This window comes from Nasonia vitripennis (genome assembly GCF_009193385.2).
Source record: "Nasonia vitripennis strain AsymCx chromosome 3 unlocalized genomic scaffold, Nvit_psr_1.1 chr3_random0005, whole genome shotgun sequence".
In the NCBI taxonomy this organism is placed as follows: Eukaryota; Metazoa; Arthropoda; class Insecta; order Hymenoptera; family Pteromalidae; genus Nasonia; species Nasonia vitripennis.
Genome location: NW_022279624.1, coordinates 1,904,947 through 1,928,270, shown reverse-complemented (window position 1 = coordinate 1,928,270; position 23,324 = coordinate 1,904,947). Strand labels below are relative to the sequence as shown.

The following is a 23,324-nucleotide window of genomic DNA, read 5'->3' as shown; positions in this document are numbered from 1 at the left end:
CCCGCAGTATAGAGCGCGCGCTCGCTCGCATTTATGGCAATGTTGCGCTCTCCGCACCGCTCGAGACTCGTTCCGCATAAGGCGACGAGCAGACGGCATCGCAGAAAGTGACTCGGGCAGCTTGCGCAACTATATGATTCGCTGCCGGTGCCGGACGCCGGTACTGCGCCGATCGATCAGCTCTCAATCTCATGCTCTATCTCTTTTTTTCGTCTTTCGCTTGTGGTTTTCCAGCAGCCTACAAAAGCATCATAATGAGACGTAAAACTTTGTTTCAGATCTCCGACATCGTAGTCGGGCAAGAGTCCCACGTGACGGCCAAGGAGGCTCTGCTGCGATGGGCGCGCAGGTCGACGGCCCGCTACCCAGGCGTGCGCGTAAGCGACTTTACGAGCTCGTGGCGCGACGGCATGGCCTTCAGCGCCCTCGTGCACAGGAACCGGCCGGACCTGCTGGACTGGCGCAGCGCCCGCACCTGGCAGGCGCGCGAGAGGCTCGAACGGGTCTTCTACGTCGCCGAGCGCGAGTACGGCGTCACCAGGCTTCTCGATCCCGAAGGTAACGTTAATGCTGCTGCCGCTCGTTCGCTCGTCGTGGGCCAATGGTTTTTATACGATTAATATGGTCACGTCTAATTTTGCCCGACAGACGTTGATACCCCCGAGCCGGACGAAAAGTCTCTGATAACGTACATATCGTCGCTATACGACGTGTTCCCGGAGCCGCCGGCGATCCACCCGCTCTACGACGCAGAAGCCCAGCGCCGGCTCGGCGAGTACCGCGAGCTCGCGAGCAGCCTCCACCTCTGGATGCGCGAGAAGATGTCGATGGCGCAGGACCGCTACTTTCCGCCTACCCTCATAGAGATGAAGAAGCTCGCGGCCGACAGCGCCAAGTTCAAGAGCGACGAGGTGCCGAGCCGCCACCGCGACAAGCTGCGGCTCAGCCACATCTTCCGCGAGCTCCAGAAGTACTTCGAGAGCGTCGGTGAGATCGACATCGAGCAGGAGCTCCACATCGACCTCATCGAGAAGAACTGGAACCGGTTGATGATACTCCACCAGGAGCGCGACCAGGCCATCAGCGACGAGATCAAACGGTGGGTACTGCCTCTTATGGCGGCGTCGATCGAAATCACTCGACCGCTCATGCCGTGAAACTTAATTGACCTACTTAATGCGCGACGCCTTTCGCAGACTCGAACGACTGCAACGACTCGCCGAGAAGGTGCACCGCGAGATGAAGTCAACCGACAATCGGCTGGAGGAGCTCGAAAGGCGCGTCGAGGAGGATGCCCGGCGGCTCGATCGGCTCCACCCACTCGAGGCCAAGCACGCCGTCGACCTGCTCGAGCAGGACATCCGCAACACCGAGCTCCAGATCCAGAACATCTTCGCCGACGTGCACAGCCTGACAGAGGGCCGCTACAGCCAGGCGGCCGATCTCCACAAGCGCGTGCAGAAGCTGCACCAGCGCTGGGTCGGGCTGCGCTCGCTGCTCCATAAGCGGCTCGTTCAGCCGCTCTCGGACGTCTCCTTCCCCGTGGAGGAGCGCGTCGTCACAAAGCACCGCACGACCGTGCACGAGACCCGGCTGGTAGATACCAACCCCCACTTCCGCGCCCTGCACGACTGTATCGACTGGTGCAAAAGCAAGCTCAAGCAGGTCAACGAGGCCGACTACGGCTCGGACCTTCCGGGCGTACAGTCCGAGCTCGACATCCACCAGCGCGAGCACAAGGCTATCGAGCAGTTCCACACCAAGGTCGAGAGGTGCGTCCAGGCCAAGAGCAATTTCCACGGCGAAGAGCTCGCCCTCTACAGCCAGCACCTCGGCCAGCTCCAGAAGATCTACACCGAGCTCATCACCCTCTCCAACAAACGCATGACCGACCTCGAGACGCTCCACGACTTGATACAGTCGGCAACCGGCGAGCTCGTCTGGCTCAACAGCAAGGAGGAGACCGAGGTTACGCGCGACTGGAGCGATAAGAACCTCGTCGTCCGCAATGTCGAGCAGTACTACGAGGTAACTTTTTCTGTTTTTCTCCTCTCCTCTTCTGTAACCACGTCGCATCTGCCCGTCCGGTTTACCGAACTCACAATAACCTTTGCCTTTTCGTGCTTTCATCATAGCAAACATATGGCTCTGGAGTCGAGGTAAATACTTGCGATCTTTTAAGCATGCGAGACCGCTTATTATGTCGTTGCTGTCACGTTTTTGTCACATGTCTAGTAGTACAATCGTCTCTCTCTCTCTCTCTCTCTCTCTCTCTCTCTCTCTCTCTCTCTCTCTCTCTCTCTCTCCCGCCCTCTATCTTCTTCTCTAATGATGATTCTCGAAATAGTCACTGATGAGCGACCTCGAGAAGCGCGAGATCCAGGTCTCCGCCGTGCAAGACCGCGGCGAGGGTCTCGTACTGCAGCACCACCCGGCATCCAAGACCATCGAAGCTTACATGACGGCGATACAGAGCCAGTGGGCCTGGCTCCTGCAGCTGACCCTCTGCCTCGAAGTACACCTCAAGCACGCCTCCCAAAGCCAGCAGTTCTTCAGGGAAGTGCAGCAAGCCGAGCAGTGGATCTCAAAGAGGGACGAGATCTTGAACACCGTTTACTCGCAGTCCGAGTTCAGTTTGGACGAGGGCGAGCGTCTGCTCAGAGGCATGCAGGAGCTGCGCGACGAACTCAATAATTACGGCCCACACGTTGACGGGCTGGTCGAGCAAGCAAAGGTAATCGTTCCCATGAAGCAGCGCAGGCAGCCGGTAACGCGGCCCATCCAGGTCACCTGCATCTGCACCTACAAACAAGTCAACGTAAGTCTCTGCTTTATTTTATTCGTCGCACGGATGCTTTACTTCTCGCTCGATCAGTCGCTTGACTTTATCTCTCGCTTCAGATGGCCATTGAGAAAAACGAGCAATGTACGCTCTATGACAACTCCGGGCGAGTCAAATGGAGAGTAAAGAATTCCCAGGGAGTCGAGTCGCCCGTGCCCGGCGTCTGTTTCTCGCTCCAGCCGCCTGACAAAGAAGCTCTTGATGCCGTCGAGAAACTGAGGAGGCAATATGAGAGGAGCGTGGCTCTTTGGCAACGCAAACAACTCCGTCTTAGACAAAACATGATCTTCGCTACTATCAAGGTACGTACCTGCTTTTTCTACTCTCATGCTTAACAAGTCAAGGGACTAGTGCTCATGTATGAATGACATTGCTCCAGGTGGTCAAGGACTGGAGTCTGCAACAGTTCCTGGATATGGGCCAGGATCAGCGCACTGCCATTCGCAAAGCCTTAAACGAGGACGCGGAGAAGCTGCTGGCTGAGGGGGATCCCTCCGATCCACAGCTGAGAAGGCTCAGGCGCGAAATGACCGAGGTGAATCGGCTGTTGGACGACTTTGAAAAACGCGCAAGAGCTGAGGAAGAGTCGCGCCACGCTGGTCGCATTTTCAACGAACAGATCACATCGCTCCAGCAGGCACTGGAAGATGCCGAGCGCATTTTAAACATCCGCATTGCAGCGCCGCTACCGCGCGATCGCGACAGTCTGGAACACCTGGTCCTCGAACACAAAGACTACGAACAGAGCTTGCAGCGCTTGGCGCCCAAGATAGAGGAAGTGCAACAAACTTTCCGAGGAATCAGTCTCAAGACACCTCAGATGAAGAACAAGCTCGACAACGTCATGAGCAAGTGGAATCACATCTGGAATCTAAGCAACCTTTACATCGAACGTCTCAAGTGCGTTGAGATTGTGCTCAGCGGTCTCGAGGAAAACAGTAACGCCATATCCGAGCTGGAGATCAAGTTGGCCTCCTTTGGCGAATTGCCCTCTGATGTAAAGGGTCTTCAAAACGTCCTTGAAAATTTGATGGTTCTGCAGAACGCCATTGCACAGCAGCAGATCCATGTCGATCAGCTAAACGACGACGCCCATACCGCGCGACGACTTGTCGAAAAGTCCAGACCCAACCATCGTGGACCGCACGGCGATATGGACAGACTGGATTTGGAAATAAATAGACTGAACGCGAGGTGGACCAACGTCTGTGGTCAGCTTGTCGATAGACTCCGAAGCGCCGAAACTGCCTATGGACTCGCTCAACAGTATCAAACATCTTATCAAAACGAGGTTGACTTTGTCGATGAAAGTTACGGCAGGCTCGAGAATCTAGCTCCAGTACACACGAAGCCCCAAGAACTGGAGACTACTAAGGTATCACATCTTTTTTCTTTTATCTTTTCTATCGACATCAAAAATCAGAAATAATAATATTATCCACATTTTTTAGAACCTACTGAACAGAGTGACCGATCGTGCTCCAGCTGTCGAAGCTGTCAACCTTACTGGCGGCCGCCTTATTCGCGAAGGAAAGGTAAGATACTATGGATAAGTCTATGTTAGACCTAGCCTTAGCACTGGTTGAATGGAACTTGCGTGAATGAAAAATATTTAGATATCGATAAGCACACTGCACATTCATCTTTCATATTGTATTCACCACTATTGTACACTATACGGCGATTTTACATAAGTTCTTTCAGCGAACAACGGACAAATATACTTTCTATTTCAGTTATTCAATATCCTCAATCCTCATTTTGGTAAAATCTTTACTTTTTGAATATTATACATTTTTTCAGATTATTATTTTTTATGTTTAATTATGCATTTTTTTTCTAACTATGCAATTTAATATATGCTTTATCTCTTTTCTTTATTTTTCATATAGATTGGTTGGTTATTCAAGGGTTCATGAAAGAGGCATGGTACTGCTTATTATTTACAATAGTAAACTAATTAAATATGTGAACATTAAAAGTGTATAACATACGGTTGAGTGATTATTTATTATTGGGTGATCACCGGTGTAGCTGAGAGTCCATAAGCTTACGGGGAATTAAGTTCAACCTGCTAATTTATTCGGAGGCTCACTGTGGTAAAGCGTACAAGAAAAAAATATAATAGGTTTAACATTCATTAATGATCGTACATTTTTAAATTTTAACATTAACAACATACTTATAATCGATGAGCAAATTTATGGTAAAGATAATTAAATAAGCGCACAGTGCGCATTAACACTTAACAGGGATTTTAAAAGAAACACGAGACATCCGCTTGCCTCTAATGAAATTTCATGAAAATCAATTGACCGTAAGAAAATTATTATTAATCTTGCGCAAGTTTGGAAATACCACAATGAGTTATCCGGCAGTGAATCTGCACTTAATCATTATCTAGCTTTTCAAAGGCTAATGTTATTGGTTTAGTCAGTCTAATTCCACTAACCTTTAACGAAACTAACCAAACCCATAGATTTACGGGCAGAAACTCCGATCATTCAAGGAACAGCTGGAAGAGTTGTGCCCATCATTGGATGCCTCCGTCAAGAGGCCAAGAAGAGACAGCGTCGCGTCCGTTGACAGCATAGCACGGGACCTCGATACGCTCAACAGGAGGTACACAACTCTAGTTGCACTTTTGCAAGAACGTGCCAGAAAGCTCGCTGCCATTTATCCAGAAGACTTGACGCTTCAGGTGAGTGCACTCTATTATTATTTGAATCTTTTCCACTACTTTTTACAGTACTTTCGCAATCTATCAAATATGTATATTATATACTTAATGAGAAAATCCTGCATCTGTGCCGTAAGAGACATATTTTAAAATGATAGTTTATATAATTGGGATTTACCTACGGGCAGCGAGTTTTAACAATTTAAAATGATGAAGAAAAAGCATCGCTATTGGATTCCAGATCGTTCTTTCATTTTATAATCAATGGTATTAAGAATAGGAATGAAAATGATTGTTGCCGACTGTTCAACTAGCAGGCTTTCCTCTCGTATATAAGAGTATTTTTTACAATACTATTAAGTGTGCAGGCAAATTTTATTGTAAATTCATTCCGGAGAAGAGAAAAGTCGGCGAGGTTAGAATGCTGGCCCTCCATTGTCGGGGTGATGATGGGGCTCAAAGTCGTTTAGGCATCGAGGAATTGCGATCGAGATAGCAAAATAATGAAAGTCTTCGGGTGTAGAACGAGCACGCGAGATCCGTGCTGCTGGCTATCCGTGCAGTCAATTACGATGCTTGAATTTCATGCTTGTTACTACAAACACTATTAAGGATGGCTAAGATACCTTCAATATTTACTACAGTCGTACATCTATACCGCTCGACTCACGATCGGCGATGATTCTTGAAAGAAACGCTTACGGAGAACTATCGCAGTACACGCATCATTAGAAGGAATTCTAATACATTAATATCAAAAGAACGCCTTCCTCAAGAGTTCTGGAAAAATCGATAAAATTTAAGAGCAGATGCACGAAAAAGTAGAGGAATAAAAATTTATTCTCAATAAAAACTCGCGGAACTCCCGTGCGTACATTGCTGGCGTAGTCTGAAAATGGTGGGCAGTATAAGATCGGGAGATCAAGCGCGCGACAAGAGGGACAAAAATCATAACTCGCATACTTTTGACTCCTATATATAGTAAATGCCCATAACTGTGCCGCGATGACATCACGCCTATTTACCCGGGCAGTGATGTAATGTCGCGACGACGACATCTCGAGCCGCTGCGATTACTTAAACACTTCTTTGTCGCTCGTAAAAAAAGCAGCGTGGCATAATTTTCTATTTATAAGCAATTCATGCATTATCTCGCTTGGATTCCCGCTTCCGAATCACGCGTCGCCGTATGCTGCATTTGCCACGACAACACTGTTTTGCGGGTTGATCAATGTATACAGAAAAGAATGAACGCTGTCGAAAAATGTTCGGCTTTCTCATTTAGATGGATACCTGATTTTGACATTCGAAATTATTTTAGTGAACATTCGTATGCCAGTCGGACTGCTTTCTCTGTCTCTATCTCTGTCTCTGTCTCTCTCTCTCTCTCTCTCTCTCTCTCTCTCTCTTTCTCTTTCTCTCTCTGTCTCTCTCTCTCTCGCTCTCTCTCTCTCCTCTCTCTCTCTCTTCTCTCTTAGCATGCCCTGCAGAGAGAGGTAAATGTGTGTTGACGAAATGTCCGAACATAGTATGCTTACTAATAAAATTCTTTATCAGAAAGCCCAAGATTATTCTTTTGCAATGATAAAAACGAATAGGCTTGCATGGGCTCAATCTTATCGCACTCTGTTGTCATTTTTTCATTAACTGATTAATACGGAAAAGGAAAGAGACAGAAAGAGAAGAGGCGAGAGGGGGGGGGGCGGGTTATTTGGAAATGTTATATGTAAACGCTAATATTGGACAACAGATCGAGAAAAAAAAGAAGGCCCCTTTGGCATTGAAATTTGTCATACTGACGGGAATCAGCCAGCGTAGTGTCCACGCTTCAATTCCGCGCGTGTACGGTCTCGTGCGAGCCTTTCGGTAGACACGTTAGCTCAAAGGCGCGCGCGCGCTCCGCCACCGATCTGCCAGGCATTTCAGCAGTTTAGCGAAAGAGCTCGCGTCGTCAACAAGCGCGTTCGGCTCGCTACAGTTTTCTCGCAACACAGAGCCAAATAATCATGACGTCGCGTCCGTCTCTTCGCCGAATCTGTCGATCAAGCCGAAGCTGAGCATGTGCTATTGAGCCGCTCGCCGTATTGTTTCAGTGCCGGGCTCGACAGTGATTACCAAGTAAACTCTATTAGCGCAAAGAAAAAATGCAACCGTTGCAGAGGAGAAGGATCGTGCAGCAGGTAACCAAGACGCGCGCAATTCATTTTTTCAAGAATGGCCGGCATATACCGATAACGATAACGATACAACTGATCTCGCTGCACCTTACTGACGCGAATGTCAAGAATTTTTTCCGGCGCCGCCGTCTCGATTACCTCGTCCGCAATGATTATATAGTTACGTAAAGGAGGCTCGCGGAAATTAAGCTGACGCTGGCTGAGAGTTGAGTGCGACAGGTAGGCTAGGCGCGTTATGCGACGTCATCGATTTAAGCTGTCTGTCTATACTTAGGCATGTCGTGTTTCTTTTTAGGCAAATCGTCGCTTGTTTTCTGTTCATGGTCAACTATCTACCTATATACTCAAACGTCTCTGTATAGGTCAGTGAGTTTTTTTAATCTTTCGAAAGGCTCGAGCTGCTGTCACATGGGAAACTAATTAAAAATAGTGCAACTACATCCTCATCGATAAAGATAGATGTACGCAGACGTAGAGCATTTTAACAGGCAATAGTGTACGAAAGACGCTTTTTATGTTGTGGCAAACAATATTGACACTAATTTCGAGCAGCGTCAGATGATATTCAGTATTTCGTATAGAGAGCTTGCGGAGAAAAGCTGCGATAACCGTAGAGAAGCGCGCGTGAGAAGTTGACGCTTGGCAATGAATCCGGTGGGGGTATCGGCGTATTTTTAGCAAATTCAGCATTTTAGAATAACGTATTCTGTAGTATAACTATATTCGCAGCTATTCAGTGTGGCGCGCGGCCCCGGCACTGATGCTGCAGAAAACAGCTTGCGCGCGCGCCCGCACTTCTCGCTCTTTATATGCTCATAATCTGCTACAAGTAGTTGAGTGCTTATCGCAGTCTCTAGTACTCGCATACGCACAAATACTCGTCTGTGTGTATGAGGAGAGCGGCCAACTGCCGGCACACGCGCATCGCTAAGATAATGCGGATACAGCCATATAAAGCCCGAGTAGATCGTACGTCGCACACCTGCTCGGCCGTCGCTACCACGTTCTTTTTTCTATTTTCATCTTTTTTATTTTCTCAGATTTAGAACGCGTTCGTGAAATCGACAGAGGTTGCTCTCTGTAAGTAAATGTATAACAGTCGCACACAGCGGACTTGCTCGAATATTGCATATAAGTATTGCACGCGATATAAGCCGTCGGATTTGGCCTTCGCTGCGCAGTAAACGAGAAAGCGTAGCAAGTCGCGAAGTAAGATGCGAGCTGCCGGTTTTCCGCGGTTGTCGACTTCGAGTAGGAAATAAGCCTGTGGAGGGCGCGCGATTCGAAATAAAAATGCTCACTGCAACGTATTTTCTCTCGTGGCTGTTTCAGCGCGCTCTGCAAGAGCAACGGCCGCTGCGCACTTTTCGTACCGAGTTCAACATCTATGAGAGTTCAGCGAGCGAGGAACGATATACCTCGACGATCACGCACTTTACTGAGTCGCAGTGAGTACAGTATATACAAACAAAAAATTACCATCAGAGAAAGTCACCTGCGTGGCGGATCACCCGCTGAAGCATGCTTTTCACGACAATTATACGCATTTATTATTTTTTACTTTTTGTCTCTTCTGAGTGCTCTGATTTTTCTCTTCAAGCTCCGCGAGGGGCGTAGTTTATTTCTTTTTCTTCGCCCGTACGCATGAATTTCGACATGCCAATTGATTGACTTTATACTGATATGTGCAAATCCAGAAAAAACCGGACACTTCAGGGGGTCTGAGTGAACAAATTTGAAATTTGAGTGCACACCTATCAGACCAACTTTTTTGGGTTCCTTAGGCCGCCCAGAACCCGAAAAACCTTGGGTTCCCAAGATTTAAAAATACCAATTTTTTGCCGAGCACTTTAAATTCTCTTATGGGAATTTAACACGGGGAAAATTTTTGAAAACCAGGAAAATGCCTCTTTTTGTCTGGAGGCGCAATTTAAAAATGTGTTTTAATAGGATTAAAGTATTAAAAAAAAGAATTGATTTGAGGGCTGGTGGGTTAAAAATGGCTGCCTAGGTCAAAAGTTGTCTAGGCTTGAAAATAACAAAAAATCACCAATTTTTCGATTTTTTACGAAAATCAGCGATTTTTCTTATTTTTGAAATCCTTATAACTTTTGATCCGAGCAGTCAATTTCGACCACCAGGGGCTCAAATTGTAGCTCTTGTCTTCCGTTTTCGGTTTGAAGATTTAGATTAACTTTTTCATTTACGATCAGCTATATATATATATAGCTGATCAGCTAGCAGCTATGTATATGCCTTTCAATTATTGCCGTTTTTGACCGTTTTCATCGTCACATACATATATATATATATATATATATATATATATATATATATATATATATATATATATATATATATATATATGTGTGTGTGTGTGTGTGTGTGTGTGTGTGTGTGTGCGTGTGTGTGTGTGTGACGATGAAAACGGTCAAAAACGGCAATAATTGATAGGCATATACATAGCTGATCGTAAAATTAAAATGTTAATCCAATTTTTTTAAAGGAAAATAGAAGAAAAGAGCTTTAATTTGAGCCCTGGATGATTAAAATTGTCTGCTCGGATCAAAAGTTATAAGAATTTTAAGAATAAGAGAAAGATCGCTGATTTTCGTAAAACATCTTACTCTTCGTGACTATTTACTATTTTCAAGCCTAGACAACTTTTTGCCCAGGCAACCAGTTTTAACTCACCAGCCCTTAAATTAAAGCTCTCTTCTGATACTTCGATCCTAGCAATACACATTTTTGGATTGCACCTTCATACACTGAGTGGGTAAAGTTGAATCGTGGCTTGTTTTCAATAATTTTCCCCGTGTTAAATTCCTATAAGAGAATTTAAACTGCCCGGCAAAAAAATAGGTATTTTTTAATCTTGGTAACCCAAGGTTTTTCGGGTTCTATATAACCTAAAGAATAAAAAAAGTGGTCGGATAGGTGTGCTCCCAAATTTCAAATTTGTTCACTCAGACCCCTGAAGTGTTTTTTTCTGGATTTGCACACACACACACACGCGCACACACACACACACACACATATATATATATAAAAAGCGAGATTTTAAACTATATATATATATATAGTTTAAAATCTCGCTTTTTTCAAGACGCGGTACGTGCGCGGCTTTTCTTTGGAAGCAGAGCCCGCTCGTTTCGCCATGTGTCTGTGTTTGTGTGTGTGTGTGCGTGCGTTTTCATATAACTATACATTCAATGACAAAGAATGACGCTCGAACAATGCACGGTCGTATTATATTCAGGTATGAGCGGCACGAGTCAAGGACGATCTCGAGGGAAACGTCGTCGCCACCGACAAAGGCTAACGGTGGCGATGGCCTGCCGAGGTCGCGTTCGAGGAACGAACTGGATGCTCCCAGGGCCCGGTGGCCCAGCAGCTCGAAGATAGGCGTAGCCAAGGAAGCGCAACGCGAAGAGTCCATGGAAGCCGAAAACGTTATCAATGCACGAGGCATCTTGCACCCGTTGAGCAAAGAAATGCTGACGGTTGGCGAGGCGATGAGTCTTGGTATTCTCGACATTAGGACGGGTAGGATAGCAAGCTCGGCGGACAGCAAGTCCAGCTTGTCGATCGAGGAGGCTGCGCGTGCCAATCTGATCGATGTGGATATCGCGAGTCGCTTGCTCGGGCCGTGCGGTCAGACTGAGGCTGGGCAGCGGCTCTCGCTGTTCGAAGCCATCCAACGAGAGCTGCTCGGCGCGGAGCGCACCGACGATCGAGTCAAGGTAACGTTGACCGACGGCCCATCAGAGGTGCCGAGCGTTAGTGACGGATTGAGCGTTGTCGATGCGATGAACCGCGGCCTTCTGGACCCCGAGACTGGGCATTTTATTACCGCGACCGGATATGCCATACCTATCGAACTCGCATATGCCAAAGGCTACTTGACCAAGATCGAAACAAGAGTCAACATCAGGCGAGGCCCACTCGCCCTTGCGGACGCGATATCGCAAGCTTTAATTGACGATAGCACCGGCAGAGTCGTGGATAGGAATTCAGGCGAGGTTTACGCTCTAGACGACGCGTTGCGTAGGGGAATCATAGACGCGGATGTCAGGGAAATCGTCAGCACTAGAGACGACGATAAACTCACTCTCAAAGAAGCCATACAGCAAGGCATTATCAACCCGAAGTTAGGAAGGTATATGCACAGCTTGACCTTGGAAAAATTGTCCCTCAAAGAGGCTAGGAGACGGCAGCTCATAGTCAAACCCATGAGTTTAAAAGATGCCAGCGACGCAAACATTTTGGATGAACATGCCAAGCTAATGAGTCCTGCACATAAATCAAAATTAACTATTTTAGAAGCTATGGCCAGAGCTGTCTTGGACGCTGATCATCTCAAGTCCGTGCTCAATACGAAAACCGGAGAAGCGCTCACTCTTCAAGATGCCATCAAAAATGGAATAATCATGCCTGAAGGAAAATACGTTGATCTTGTAACAAGTTGTCGCTTGACTATACCAGAGGCCATTGATAAAGGCTATATAACCTCGATAGCTCAAAAATCCATATTCGATATTGATGGATTTAAGGATCCAGTGTCCGAAGAGTTTATCAGTTTAAATGCAGCCATGTTAAAGGGTTTGATTAGTCACAAGCTTGGTGGCTCATTCATCGTAGATCTAAGAAGAGGGAAAACGTTGTCATTAAGCGAAGCTACCGTTCAAGGATATGCACGTCCGGAAGTGATGGAAATGTTAAATCGTGGAATCGGAGTTACCGAGCAAGGACGCGAGCTCAGCGTTTTAGAAGCCGTCTTATGTGACTTGCTGGATCCAAAATCTGGGCAGCTACTAGATCCACGGTCTAAAAAAATAGTGCCTTTAGAAGATGCCATTAAACGTTGTCTGATCACCCCTGATGGGGCTGCTTTACTCACTAGCCTGCTAAATATATCGGTAACAACGCAAACCGTTACGCGGACAATAAAGAGATACGTCACTGTCACTGATTCTGGAGAAACCGTGACTAAAGATTATAAAGTTTCTTACGAAGAGGTTCTTCGTAGCGGACTAATTAATGAAGAAAGCGATGAATTCACAGATCCGGATACAGGAAAAATCTGTAGCATACATAGTGCAATCAGAGAGGGTTTAGTGAGTAACCCGGAAGTCAGTAACGTAGAAAAAAATTTACCAAAAAGATCAAAAGATCCTCATTCAAAGCAAATGATCTTCGAAACTACAGTAATCAGAGATATTAACGAACCTCCGAAGCAGAGAGCTGCATCTCCTACTAAGGCGATTGGAGTTAGTACAACAATTATTTGCAGAGATGCGTCAACTGCTAATGAAGAAAACATACCACATCTTATAAATCCTATTAATAATGAAAATTCGAGTGATGGACTTTTTAATAAACCTGGATGGATACTTTCTGACGCTATAGAACAAAATCTTTTTGATCCTGTTTGTGGATTAATTTCTGGACCTTGTGTTGATCATCCGATACCATTCAATGAATGCATTAAACATAGCATTATTGACTTAGACTCAGCGACTGCGATAGATCCTTTTAATAACGAAAACCTTTCTCTACTTGATGGCTTGGAAAAAAAAATTCTTGATGATACCGGACATTATATTTATTCTGAAGAGTTATCCACGAAAGATGCCATAGCACAAGATTACATAATTTGTAAACCGTCAGGAAATGCTGATTTGAATCAATTAGGTAACAAATTAACCGAAATACCTATTACAAAGACAGAGAGTATGGAAGTAAATATTTCTGAAGAATCTTCTGCATTGGATCCTATACAAATAGAGCGCGGTATTATTTATGATCCTGTAACAGCATTAGTTATTTTTACAGTATCCGGTCAATCAGAAAACTTACTTAGTGCTGTTAATGAAGGAAATTTAAAATCTGACGTTGTAATTATAAAAGATCCTAATACCGGCACGGATATTAACATTTCTGAGGCCATTAAAAGTGACATATTTAATATCGAAACGGGCGAATACAAAGATAAACATGGTAAAAAAGTTTCATTAACAGATGCAGCTAGGTTAGGTCTGATCACAGTTGTAGGAACACCACTTGTGGCTGCTGCTGCTGCCATAGAAGTAGTCAAGCAAACTATGATTGAATATCCAAAAACGGGAGAAAAGGTTCCTCGTGAAGTTGCGATTGAAAGAGGATTAATAAAGCCAGACAAACTTATTAATGAATCTGAAAAAATCGCAGAACTATTCATCCATCAAATTCCGAAAAGTGATACTATAGACAATAGTGATAATCAAAATATAAGTTCACCAAATGAGATTTCGAAAACTATAACTTCAATTTCAGCCAGAGTTGCAATAGCTTCTGGTAATGATGAAGATGTAATCTCGTTGAGTCAACAAACGAGATCTCGCGTGACTACAGAACCAAAATATAAGGTGACTATTGGAATGGCAAAGTCTGTTTCTAGAAGCCTAGATACAGAAGCAAAGCCAATTTTCTTACAAAGAATGCGAAAAAAAATCTTGAAACCATGTGAAGCTCTGCAAAGTGGAATAATAGATAGCGAAACAGCAAAATTATTGGAACTTAGATCAGTTGACAAAGACGAGCAGACAATTACCTTATTAGATGCTATAAACAACAAGAAAATAGATGCAAATAACGGAAAAATTGCCGATCTTCAGCGAGGTGATATTTTGTCAATCAAAGAAGCTATTGAGAGAGGAATTTTAGATCCAGTTAGTGCAAAACTTATAGTACCATTAACTAAAAGTCTTTCAATACCAGAACTTTTGCAACAGGGCCTTTTAGTGCCCTCGAATAACAAGATCATACATCCTGAATCAGGGTTGCATCTTAATTTAAATGAGGCGATTTTGTGTGAAATTGTCGATCCCTTATCAAAGTTGAAAATTTCTAATGGATCTGTTATTACACTTGAAAAAGCTATTTTCGATAGTATGATCGATGGGAAAACAGGTATTGTTAAAACTGAAACTGCTGCTTTGAATTTAGTTGATGCAGTTAAGCAAGGTATATTTCACTACGATGACGCGAAGTGTTCTTCTCTACCTTTAGCTGGCATGACACTTAACATTGAAAAGCGATGTATAGACCGAGATAAACCTACATTTTCTCACCTCCAACTACAAACGAATCAATCCCAAAATCAAATTATTAATTCCGAAAATAAAATATTAATAGATGATAAAACTAGTACGAACAAGCCAGAGCATGAAGAAATATTTACAGGCAAAGATATCAAATTAACATCCAGTGATGTCACAGAACAATATTCAGTAGACGTTGCACAACAAAAATATCCAGAAGATCAAATTGATAATACGACATCAACACACGTGGTTCCAAATTTTTCTGAAAAAAGACCAGCTGCAAAAATGAATATACTCGAGGCAATAGAAAAAATTTATAACGCAGATACGGAAACATTTGAAGATCCAGTTACCAAAGAAGCATACAATTTCACAGACGCAATGAAGGTTGGTTTAATTGATTCTAGCTCAATTTTGTGTGATATTGCTTCTTCACAATCAATGACTACATCGGAAGCTGTTGATAAAGGATTATTAGACTCCAAAACTGGAAAAATAAAAAATAAAAATGGGGATTTCATATCAGTTGCAGAAGCTACTAAGCTCGGTTTATGTGCGATTGTAACAGCTCCAATTATAGCTCCATATTTGGCTGTGAAAACTATTGCAAATGCAATAACAAGTAGTAATATCAATCGTACCAATTCTGCAAAAGTTGTTATCTTGAAAAAATCTACTGAAAAAAAATCTCCACTTTATGAAGAAAATATGAAAACTTCTGATAAATGTACGAAAAATGAAGAAAGGCAAAGTAACTATAACTCAGACATTTTCACAAGTGAACGATTCACCGACTTCATGGAACCATTAGTTACTACGTTGATTGAGGCTATTGAGAATAAACGTGTAGATCCCAAATACTGCCAAATAATAGTTGATGATAAAGAATTGCCTTATACTGTACAAGAGACACTGGAACGAAATCAAATCGATTTGTCAGAAACTATTGAAATTATATCAAGGAATAAAATATTCATTGTACGAGATAAGTCTAAATTAAAAATTTCAATTTCCAAAGATCTTACTCCCAAAATTCTTGCAGAGGAGGGGGCCTATGATGTAAAAACCGAAAGATTCCTTGATCCTGAAAGTGGTAATATGATTCCTTTCCGTGAGTTCGTACTTCAATTAAAAGTGTTTGATCCTGATAATGTTTGGGTCAAAGATCTATCTACCATTGAGAAATATGTCACATTAAGAGAATCGATTGAAAAACCTTTAATTGACAGAAACATAGGTTACATGGTTGATCCTAAAAGTGGGAAAAAAATTAATTTTTTTGATGCTATTCAACGCGATTGGATTTTAGAAAAAACGCCGATTTCAATAGAGGAGCCATTACAATTGTCTATGCAAGATGCTGTTGAATCAGGAATTTGTGATCCAGTCACTGGTATCGTTCAAAATCAACGTTCAAGAAAATCTATTGATTTTACTAAATCAATTAGAAGTGGGTTAATAGATATGCATACAGTAAGCATAAGAAATCCAGCAACTGATGAGATTATTCCTCTGGAAGAAGCGATCAAGATGGGTGTCTTTGATTCTGATAGAGGAATTATTGTTAATACTGAAACAAAAGTTGAAACTGATATTAATATTGCATTTCTTAAAGGTTTGATTGTTCCTAGACATCGTAAACCCATTTCATTAGAAGCTATTGTGAAGAAAGGCTTTTATCGTCCGGAAACGGGAAAAATATACGATTCATTTACAAGTCAGCAAATTGATATTGAAGAAGGAGTTCGTAGAGGAATTGTAGATACATTTATAACAGAATGTCGAGATACTAAAATAGGTTCCTTTATTTCATTAGATGACGCTCTTACAGTGAACTTATTGAATTCAAGCACAGGACTTTTACGTGACACTAAAGCAGGTACTCTTGTTCCCGTTGGTGATGCTATTGACAAAGGTTTAATCGTGACTGCATCTTTATCACCGAGCTTAATAAATGTCATTGTACAAGAATATTACATTCCGAGAACTGGGCTAGTTTTGAATCCTATGACTGGTGACTTCGTGACTATTGGTAAGGCTTTAGAGTCTGGATTTATTGATGCAAGAATGATAAAAATTAAAGACGAAAGACAAGATAGAAACGTTAAAATCAAAGAAGCTACGGAAAATGATCTACTAGATTTGGATAAAGGGATTCTAAAGTACCCATATCCTATGACATTAGACATAGCATATGAAAAGGGATACATATTAAGCACAAATAAACCATGGAGCCTTCAAGAAGCTCTAGCCCATGGCAGCTACGATCAAAAAACTGGTAACTTCAATATAGATAGTGAAATTCTTACATTAGAACAAGCAATAACCAAAGGTTTTATCAACTTGGACAGTTTATCCATTAAAGAGCCTCGAGCTGGAGAGATTATTTCTCTTGGAGATGCCATAAAACGTGGCCTTATCGATCCTAAAATGGGTACCGCCAATGATCCGTCAACTGGAAATGTTATAACGCTGATTGAAGCTCTGGACAAAGGATTAGTGGTGCCAGCAAAAAGAAAAATATCACTACCAGAGGCCATATTTAAAGGTTTGTATGATCCAACTAGTGGTAAATTTACAAGCCCTGAAACAAAAGAAAAACTCGCGACTGATAGCGCTATAGAAAAGGGAATAATTGATCCATCCTCTGTAATCGTAATGGATACCAAAGGAGATGTAACAACATTCATGCAGGCTATAAAAAATGGTATCATCGATTCTAAAACTGGTAAAGTCACGAACAACACAGGACAAACTATTGACTTTAAAGAAGCATTAGAAAATGGTTTGTTCTTAGAAACACACAGACCAATGAGTTTGAGTGAAGCATTTATTAAAGGTATTTTTAATGAGCAGTCTGAGACATTTATAGATCCTCAATCCGGTGCACAATTAACTCTAATTGAAGCTATACAAAAATATGTCATTGATCCCGAATCTATTTCTATTATTGTAAAAGACGCTAGATCAGGTTTTTTGAAGAAATATACACTTCTTGAAGCTATTCAAATTAGTTACATCAATGGTACAACAGGAAAAGTTAAAGACTTTACTAAAGATGACACGGAAATTTCTTTAAAAAATGCTTACGAGATAGGACTTATTGTTGACAAAAAAGCAGCTATTTCATTGCAGCGCGCTATTCATCAAGGTTTATACAAAGATCAAACTGGAAAAATTATCGATCCAAACAATAGAAGAAGTATTACTCTTCATGAAGCTATGCGCAAATGTATAATAAATCCAACTTTATCTTGCTATTGGGACAAGCGTGCTGAGAGAATGTTATCCCTATCGGAAACCTGTAGAGCTGGAGTGATTGATAGAAGAGCTGGCACTTTCAAGGAACCTGGAGCTAATTGTTCGATTCCTCTTTCATTGGCTTTATTACTTGATTTAATTATTGACATTGAAAGTGCTAGTTTTAGTTTGTACGACGCAGTACTTATGGATATGTATGATGCTGCAACAGGAACTTTCATTCATCCCTCAAGCCAAAGAAAACTTACACTATCTGATGCTTGTCAAGAGGAATTTATTAATCCGCTTGTATCACTTGTAAAAAATCCACTTAACAATGAATATATTTTATTAGGTGAAGCTATATCTGCTAGAATCGTTGATAGCATTCGTGGAACTTATAACATTCTTAGTACTTCAAAAACTCTTAATCTACGTGAAGCAAGAGAAGAAGGATTTATAGTGCCGTATAAGAAGCCTCTGTCTATAGAAGATGCCGTTAAATGTTATCTTTACGAAAAAGAGAGTGGAAAGTTTATAGATCCTTTAATTAACGAACAATATGATTTAAGTCAAGCTATCATTGGAAAAATTATCGATCCAGAAACAACAGTTATCAAAGACCTGACTTCAGGTCAAATTAAGCCTCTTCTTGCAGGCTTAGAGGATGGTGATATAGATGTGCCAAAGGGTAAAGTGCTAGATCCAAAAACGAAGCGGTCTTACTTTATCGATGAAGCTTTGGATAGAGGTTTATTAGTAAATGTTGATAAAGCTTTAACACAAAAACTCAATAGTAGAAGATCTTTAGATTTGCAAAAAGTTCCGCTAGATAAAACAATACGTGAATGTAGTATAGAGGAAGCGATTCGATATAAACTTATTCAACCGAAAGTTGTCATTGTGAAGGATCCACGATCAGGAGAATTTATCAGTCTTGAAGAAGCTTTGGCCGTGCGAGTAGTTGATCCATCGAAACGAGGCACAATAGGACCGAAAACAAGCAAAGTACCAGCGCGATCTATTCGTTTCGAAGATATAATCGTGTACTTGGAACGACCAATAACATTCGAGGAAGCTGTGGAAAAAAATCAATTAATTTTAGAAACCGCAAAATTTATTGATCCAAAAAGCAAAGAGATACTCACTCTCAAGGAATCCGTAAATCTTGGTATAATTGATCCCGACTCTGCCCTTATTAAAGACTCGGAAAAAAAAAGATTAGTTAGACTTACAGAGGCGTTCCGTAAAGGTATAATGGACGCAGAAAAAGGTAGCGTACTCGATACCGCAACATCTAGATTGCATAGTTTGTCTAAAGCTGTAGAAATAGGTCTATTAACTACTGAAAAGCAAGGCATATCATTTGTAGAGGCACTCGAATTTGGATTATACAACTCAATTTCGGGTAGCTTTAACAATCCTTTTACAATGACCTCGGTCCTCGATCATAAATGTTTGACTCTCGCGGAAGCCTTAAAATCAGGCTTGATAGAGCCGTCAACGACGGTAATTAGAGACCCCGCGAATGGCACCATTATGAGCTTGTTAGATGCAATTAACAAAGGAAGAATCGATCCTATTGGGGGTAGGTTTATAGAAGATACTGAAGGGAAGCATCTCGACTTCCTCAAGGCCTCGGAGAATGGTTATGTACTCGCCGCTGAAGCTAGGGTAAGTGATCACAGAACGTTGATGGCCATTTCCTGTTATGAGCTTGCAGTCGCAGGTTTCGGAGTTTTGCATTTGCTTATCAAGTTTCTAGGGTCTTCTATGTTTAATATAGATCTTTCTTAACAGTGTGTCATGAATAACAAGAAGACAAGTTGAAGTACGAAATCAGATTACATTGCATCGGCGTACCATTTTTTTCGTAGTTATTTATTATTATTATTTTTTTTTAACAGAAATTTATTTAACTTTGAATAAAAGTAAATTCATTCCGAGGTTAACAAAATACAACTGAAATCGCACTTCTCCTGACAATCATACATTATACTGGCAGACAATAGCAACGCTTATCGGCATGGACTCGCATGGTCCTACGTCAATCATTAAAGAAAAATAATAAAAATAAAATCACGCATGGGGTTATTTAATAAGACTCTGATCAAAATGCGACAGTGACTCAGAGCGAATTGTCCGATTATCTGCAATCATACAATCATCTTTCGCTGTATAAAGTATGGAATTTAGATACTCGCTTCTATAATTTTTCGCCCTGCCCTGTTATGTTCAAAGTTCTATACCGATACCGTATATACGAGAAAATTACGCTGTTATATTATAGACGTCATTGCGTGCCTTTTTCACAATTTTACCATGGGTGCGTGTGTATATATATATATATATATATATATATATATATATATATGAACAAAGTTTTTCTCTTTTCAAGTATAAATTCATGCATTGCGTCACTAACAAGAAGCGTGAATCAAACACAGTCATACGTTTAATTATACCTATCGCACGGTATTATTGACATGACACCCGTACTACCATATGTCTAATAAATGTTACTGCATCTATTTATTATATAACTGGACCATGTAAATCGCCACGCCCACAACAACGCTTTACTCGATATTACCTATTCTCATTAGTCCTTATTTTACATTTGTTTTATCGCATCAGCAACGCTAATTCGTCCAATAATTATTACTGTTAAATTAAAGTTAATTAATCATTAAGTTTTGTAACATATTTGTTCTGATCTTAGTTAACAATAACTTTTTTATAATATTTTTTATTTGAATTTTTCTTACGAGAGTCTTAACAATTTATGCGATACGAGGTGTTTATTTTAATACTAATTGTTTACAGACAATTATATTATGTTTTTGTAGCCGTGTCAAGAGGTAAAATCTGTTTCTGAGTCAAAATCACAAATCGAGTAATAAGCGATCTTCATGAGTTTGATTAAGCTGAATTTTTTATACATGTGTCGACTACTAGTAAAACGTTCTCGATCATATTGTTACGAAAAACATAATATTTGTCCATTAAACTACTTGATTAAAACCTTTTTTCCTGCATTTTATTTTTAATGGAAATTTGAATGACTTTATTTTTTCAGGTGTGTTACGTTAATTTTTCTTTAACGATAACAATGTTGAAATTTAAGCTAAATGTCAACATCGGACACATTTATTCATCATATACATGAAAATGTATCATTGTTCACTCAACCATCATTCATAAGATTGTTTATGCGTTTTAATTTATTTGCTTGAGCAGTTTCTTAAGTCAAACCGTGAGAAATTCTAAAATGGTTTATACTTCTATCTATCTAGTTATCATGTTTGCTAACATTTCAATTATTTATGCTTTCAAGTGCGTATGGAGATAAACGGCAACTAAGTAACCGGTATCCAAATCTTGCAGATAAATTAAAGCTATACATATAATTATCTACACTTATGTACACAGGTTACAGTAGACACACACACACACCCACACACACACAACCATACAACACACACATACAACACTATTTTGTGTGTTTGTGCTTGCATGTGTGAGATGCGCCATATAAGCTTAATTTTTAAGGCTAGAATATCCTATAATAATGATGATTCTCTGTCATTGGTAAGATGGCAGATATTTATTACTAATTGGTTGATTACGCCAACGTGAATTATGCTCGATATGATGTTGTGACTGTACTCTGAACAGGCTTTTGTACGTATTGTAGCAAGCCGTGGAGGAAAAATACAAGCTGTGCGATGAGACGTTGACAAAGCTTCTACAGTGGATTGCCGATGTGGAAGACAAATTAGCTCATCAAGACGTTGTCAATGAAGACATTGAAGAGCTTCGAAATCAGATTAATTGCCTCAAGGTACGTTCATACACTTTTGAAATAGAGTGAATAACTGAGTGAATTTTCATACAGAAGTCTGCATGGAATTCTGTATACATATTTGGCAATCCTGTAGTTTGATAGGTAGACAAATCTCAAGTGTTTTGATTCTGTTTTCATGGGGAAATGTTAAAAATTTGCGCAGGAATTCGTGTAAAATAGATTCGATGTCATAAAATTTAAAATAGCTTAAGACATTAGGGGATTTAAAAACGTTGCTTGTACTGCCAGTTCTGCACTTTGCAGTCCAAATAACAACACAAACAAAACACGTGGATCAAGGTCTTTAACTTTTATTATGTTATTTTCCTGCAGCAAGTAAAGGAAGACATCGAGGCTCACTCTCGGCCAATATCGACATGTCTTGATCAGGTGAGGCAAGTCGTTCTAACCGGCAGCGATGTTCTGTCGAACGACGAAATATCGTCCTTAGAAAAGAACGGACGCTCGTTAAAAAGTCGATTCGAAAGAGCCGTCGATCGAACCGACAGACTACTCAAGAGACTGATGGGAGCCAGGGACGAGCTGAACAAATTCAAGTGAGTATAATCATCCTTGCTCCCTGCGAGTTTGGCTAAACAGAGGTTTAACGGATGGAATTCATTTTAGGAGCGAAATATCGTCATTCTCTATCTGGCTGGACAAATCGCGCCGGCTACTGGAGGACAAAGAGCGCTCCCTGAGCGACTTAAAAAGGCTTACGAGCAGCACCGACACAACTCGTGACTTCATTAGCGACGTCATCGCCCATCAGGCCGACCTGCGATTTATTACGATGGCCGCTCAAAAATTCGTCGACGAGAGCAAGGAATACCTGCAAGTGCTCAACGAGTTCCGTACGAGCCTGCCTCAGCGGCTTTCGCATAAGGAGCCGATCTCAAGTCAGGACTCGCCAGTGCGCAGTGAGGTCTCGATTGTCACAAGTCAGTACAAGGATCTGCTGAGCCGTGCTAACGCCCTGTCCGACAGGCTGTCTGGACTAGGCGGAAGGCAGCGTGACTACTGCGACGCCCTCAATAAAGCCCAGGCCTGGCTACGTGAGCTCGAGCCGAGGCTGCAGCGTATCCTCTCGGAGCCGGTGGCGCCTGAGCCGAAGCAGGTTGAGGACCAGTTGGCCAAGGCCAAGAGCCTCTACAGCGAGGTCGTTGCTAACGAGCGGCTCGTTGACAACGCTAGGACCAGTCTACAGGCACTGCTCGGCTCTCTCGAAGGTCAGCTGACGCCCAGCGAGACCAACCAGCTTGAGGAGCCGGTTCGTGAGCTTCAAGAGAGACACCACCAACTCAGCCAAGCCCTTGCCGATAAGTGCCAGGAGCTCGACACGGCTCTTGTACAGTGCCAGGGTGTACAGGATGCCCTCGATAATCTTGTCTCGTGGCTCAATGCCGCCGAGGCCCAATTTAAGTGGGTCTTTTTTTCTTAGCCACCTAGCAAT

At 42.1% G+C, this 23,324-nt stretch overlaps 1 protein-coding gene across 1 annotated transcript in view; it reads left to right on the top strand.

Moving 5' to 3' along the window:
- The window catches only part of LOC100118464 (microtubule-actin cross-linking factor 1), a 133,337-nt gene that overhangs the window by 77,339 nt on the left and 32,674 nt on the right, over positions 1-23,324 (top strand). Inside the window, exons 6-18 of the mRNA XM_031925892.2 lie at positions 279-558; positions 649-1,099; positions 1,197-2,028; positions 2,348-2,818; positions 2,902-3,144; positions 3,222-4,217; positions 4,294-4,377; positions 5,322-5,543; positions 9,032-9,147; positions 10,959-19,698; positions 21,722-21,868; positions 22,205-22,428; positions 22,499-23,293. Of these exons, the coding sequence (XP_031781752.1) occupies positions 279-558; positions 649-1,099; positions 1,197-2,028; positions 2,348-2,818; positions 2,902-3,144; positions 3,222-4,217; positions 4,294-4,377; positions 5,322-5,543; positions 9,032-9,147; positions 10,959-19,698; positions 21,722-21,868; positions 22,205-22,428; positions 22,499-23,293 (13,601 nt within the window). The remainder of the gene's footprint in view (positions 1-278; positions 559-648; positions 1,100-1,196; positions 2,029-2,347; positions 2,819-2,901; positions 3,145-3,221; positions 4,218-4,293; positions 4,378-5,321; positions 5,544-9,031; positions 9,148-10,958; positions 19,699-21,721; positions 21,869-22,204; positions 22,429-22,498; positions 23,294-23,324) is intronic.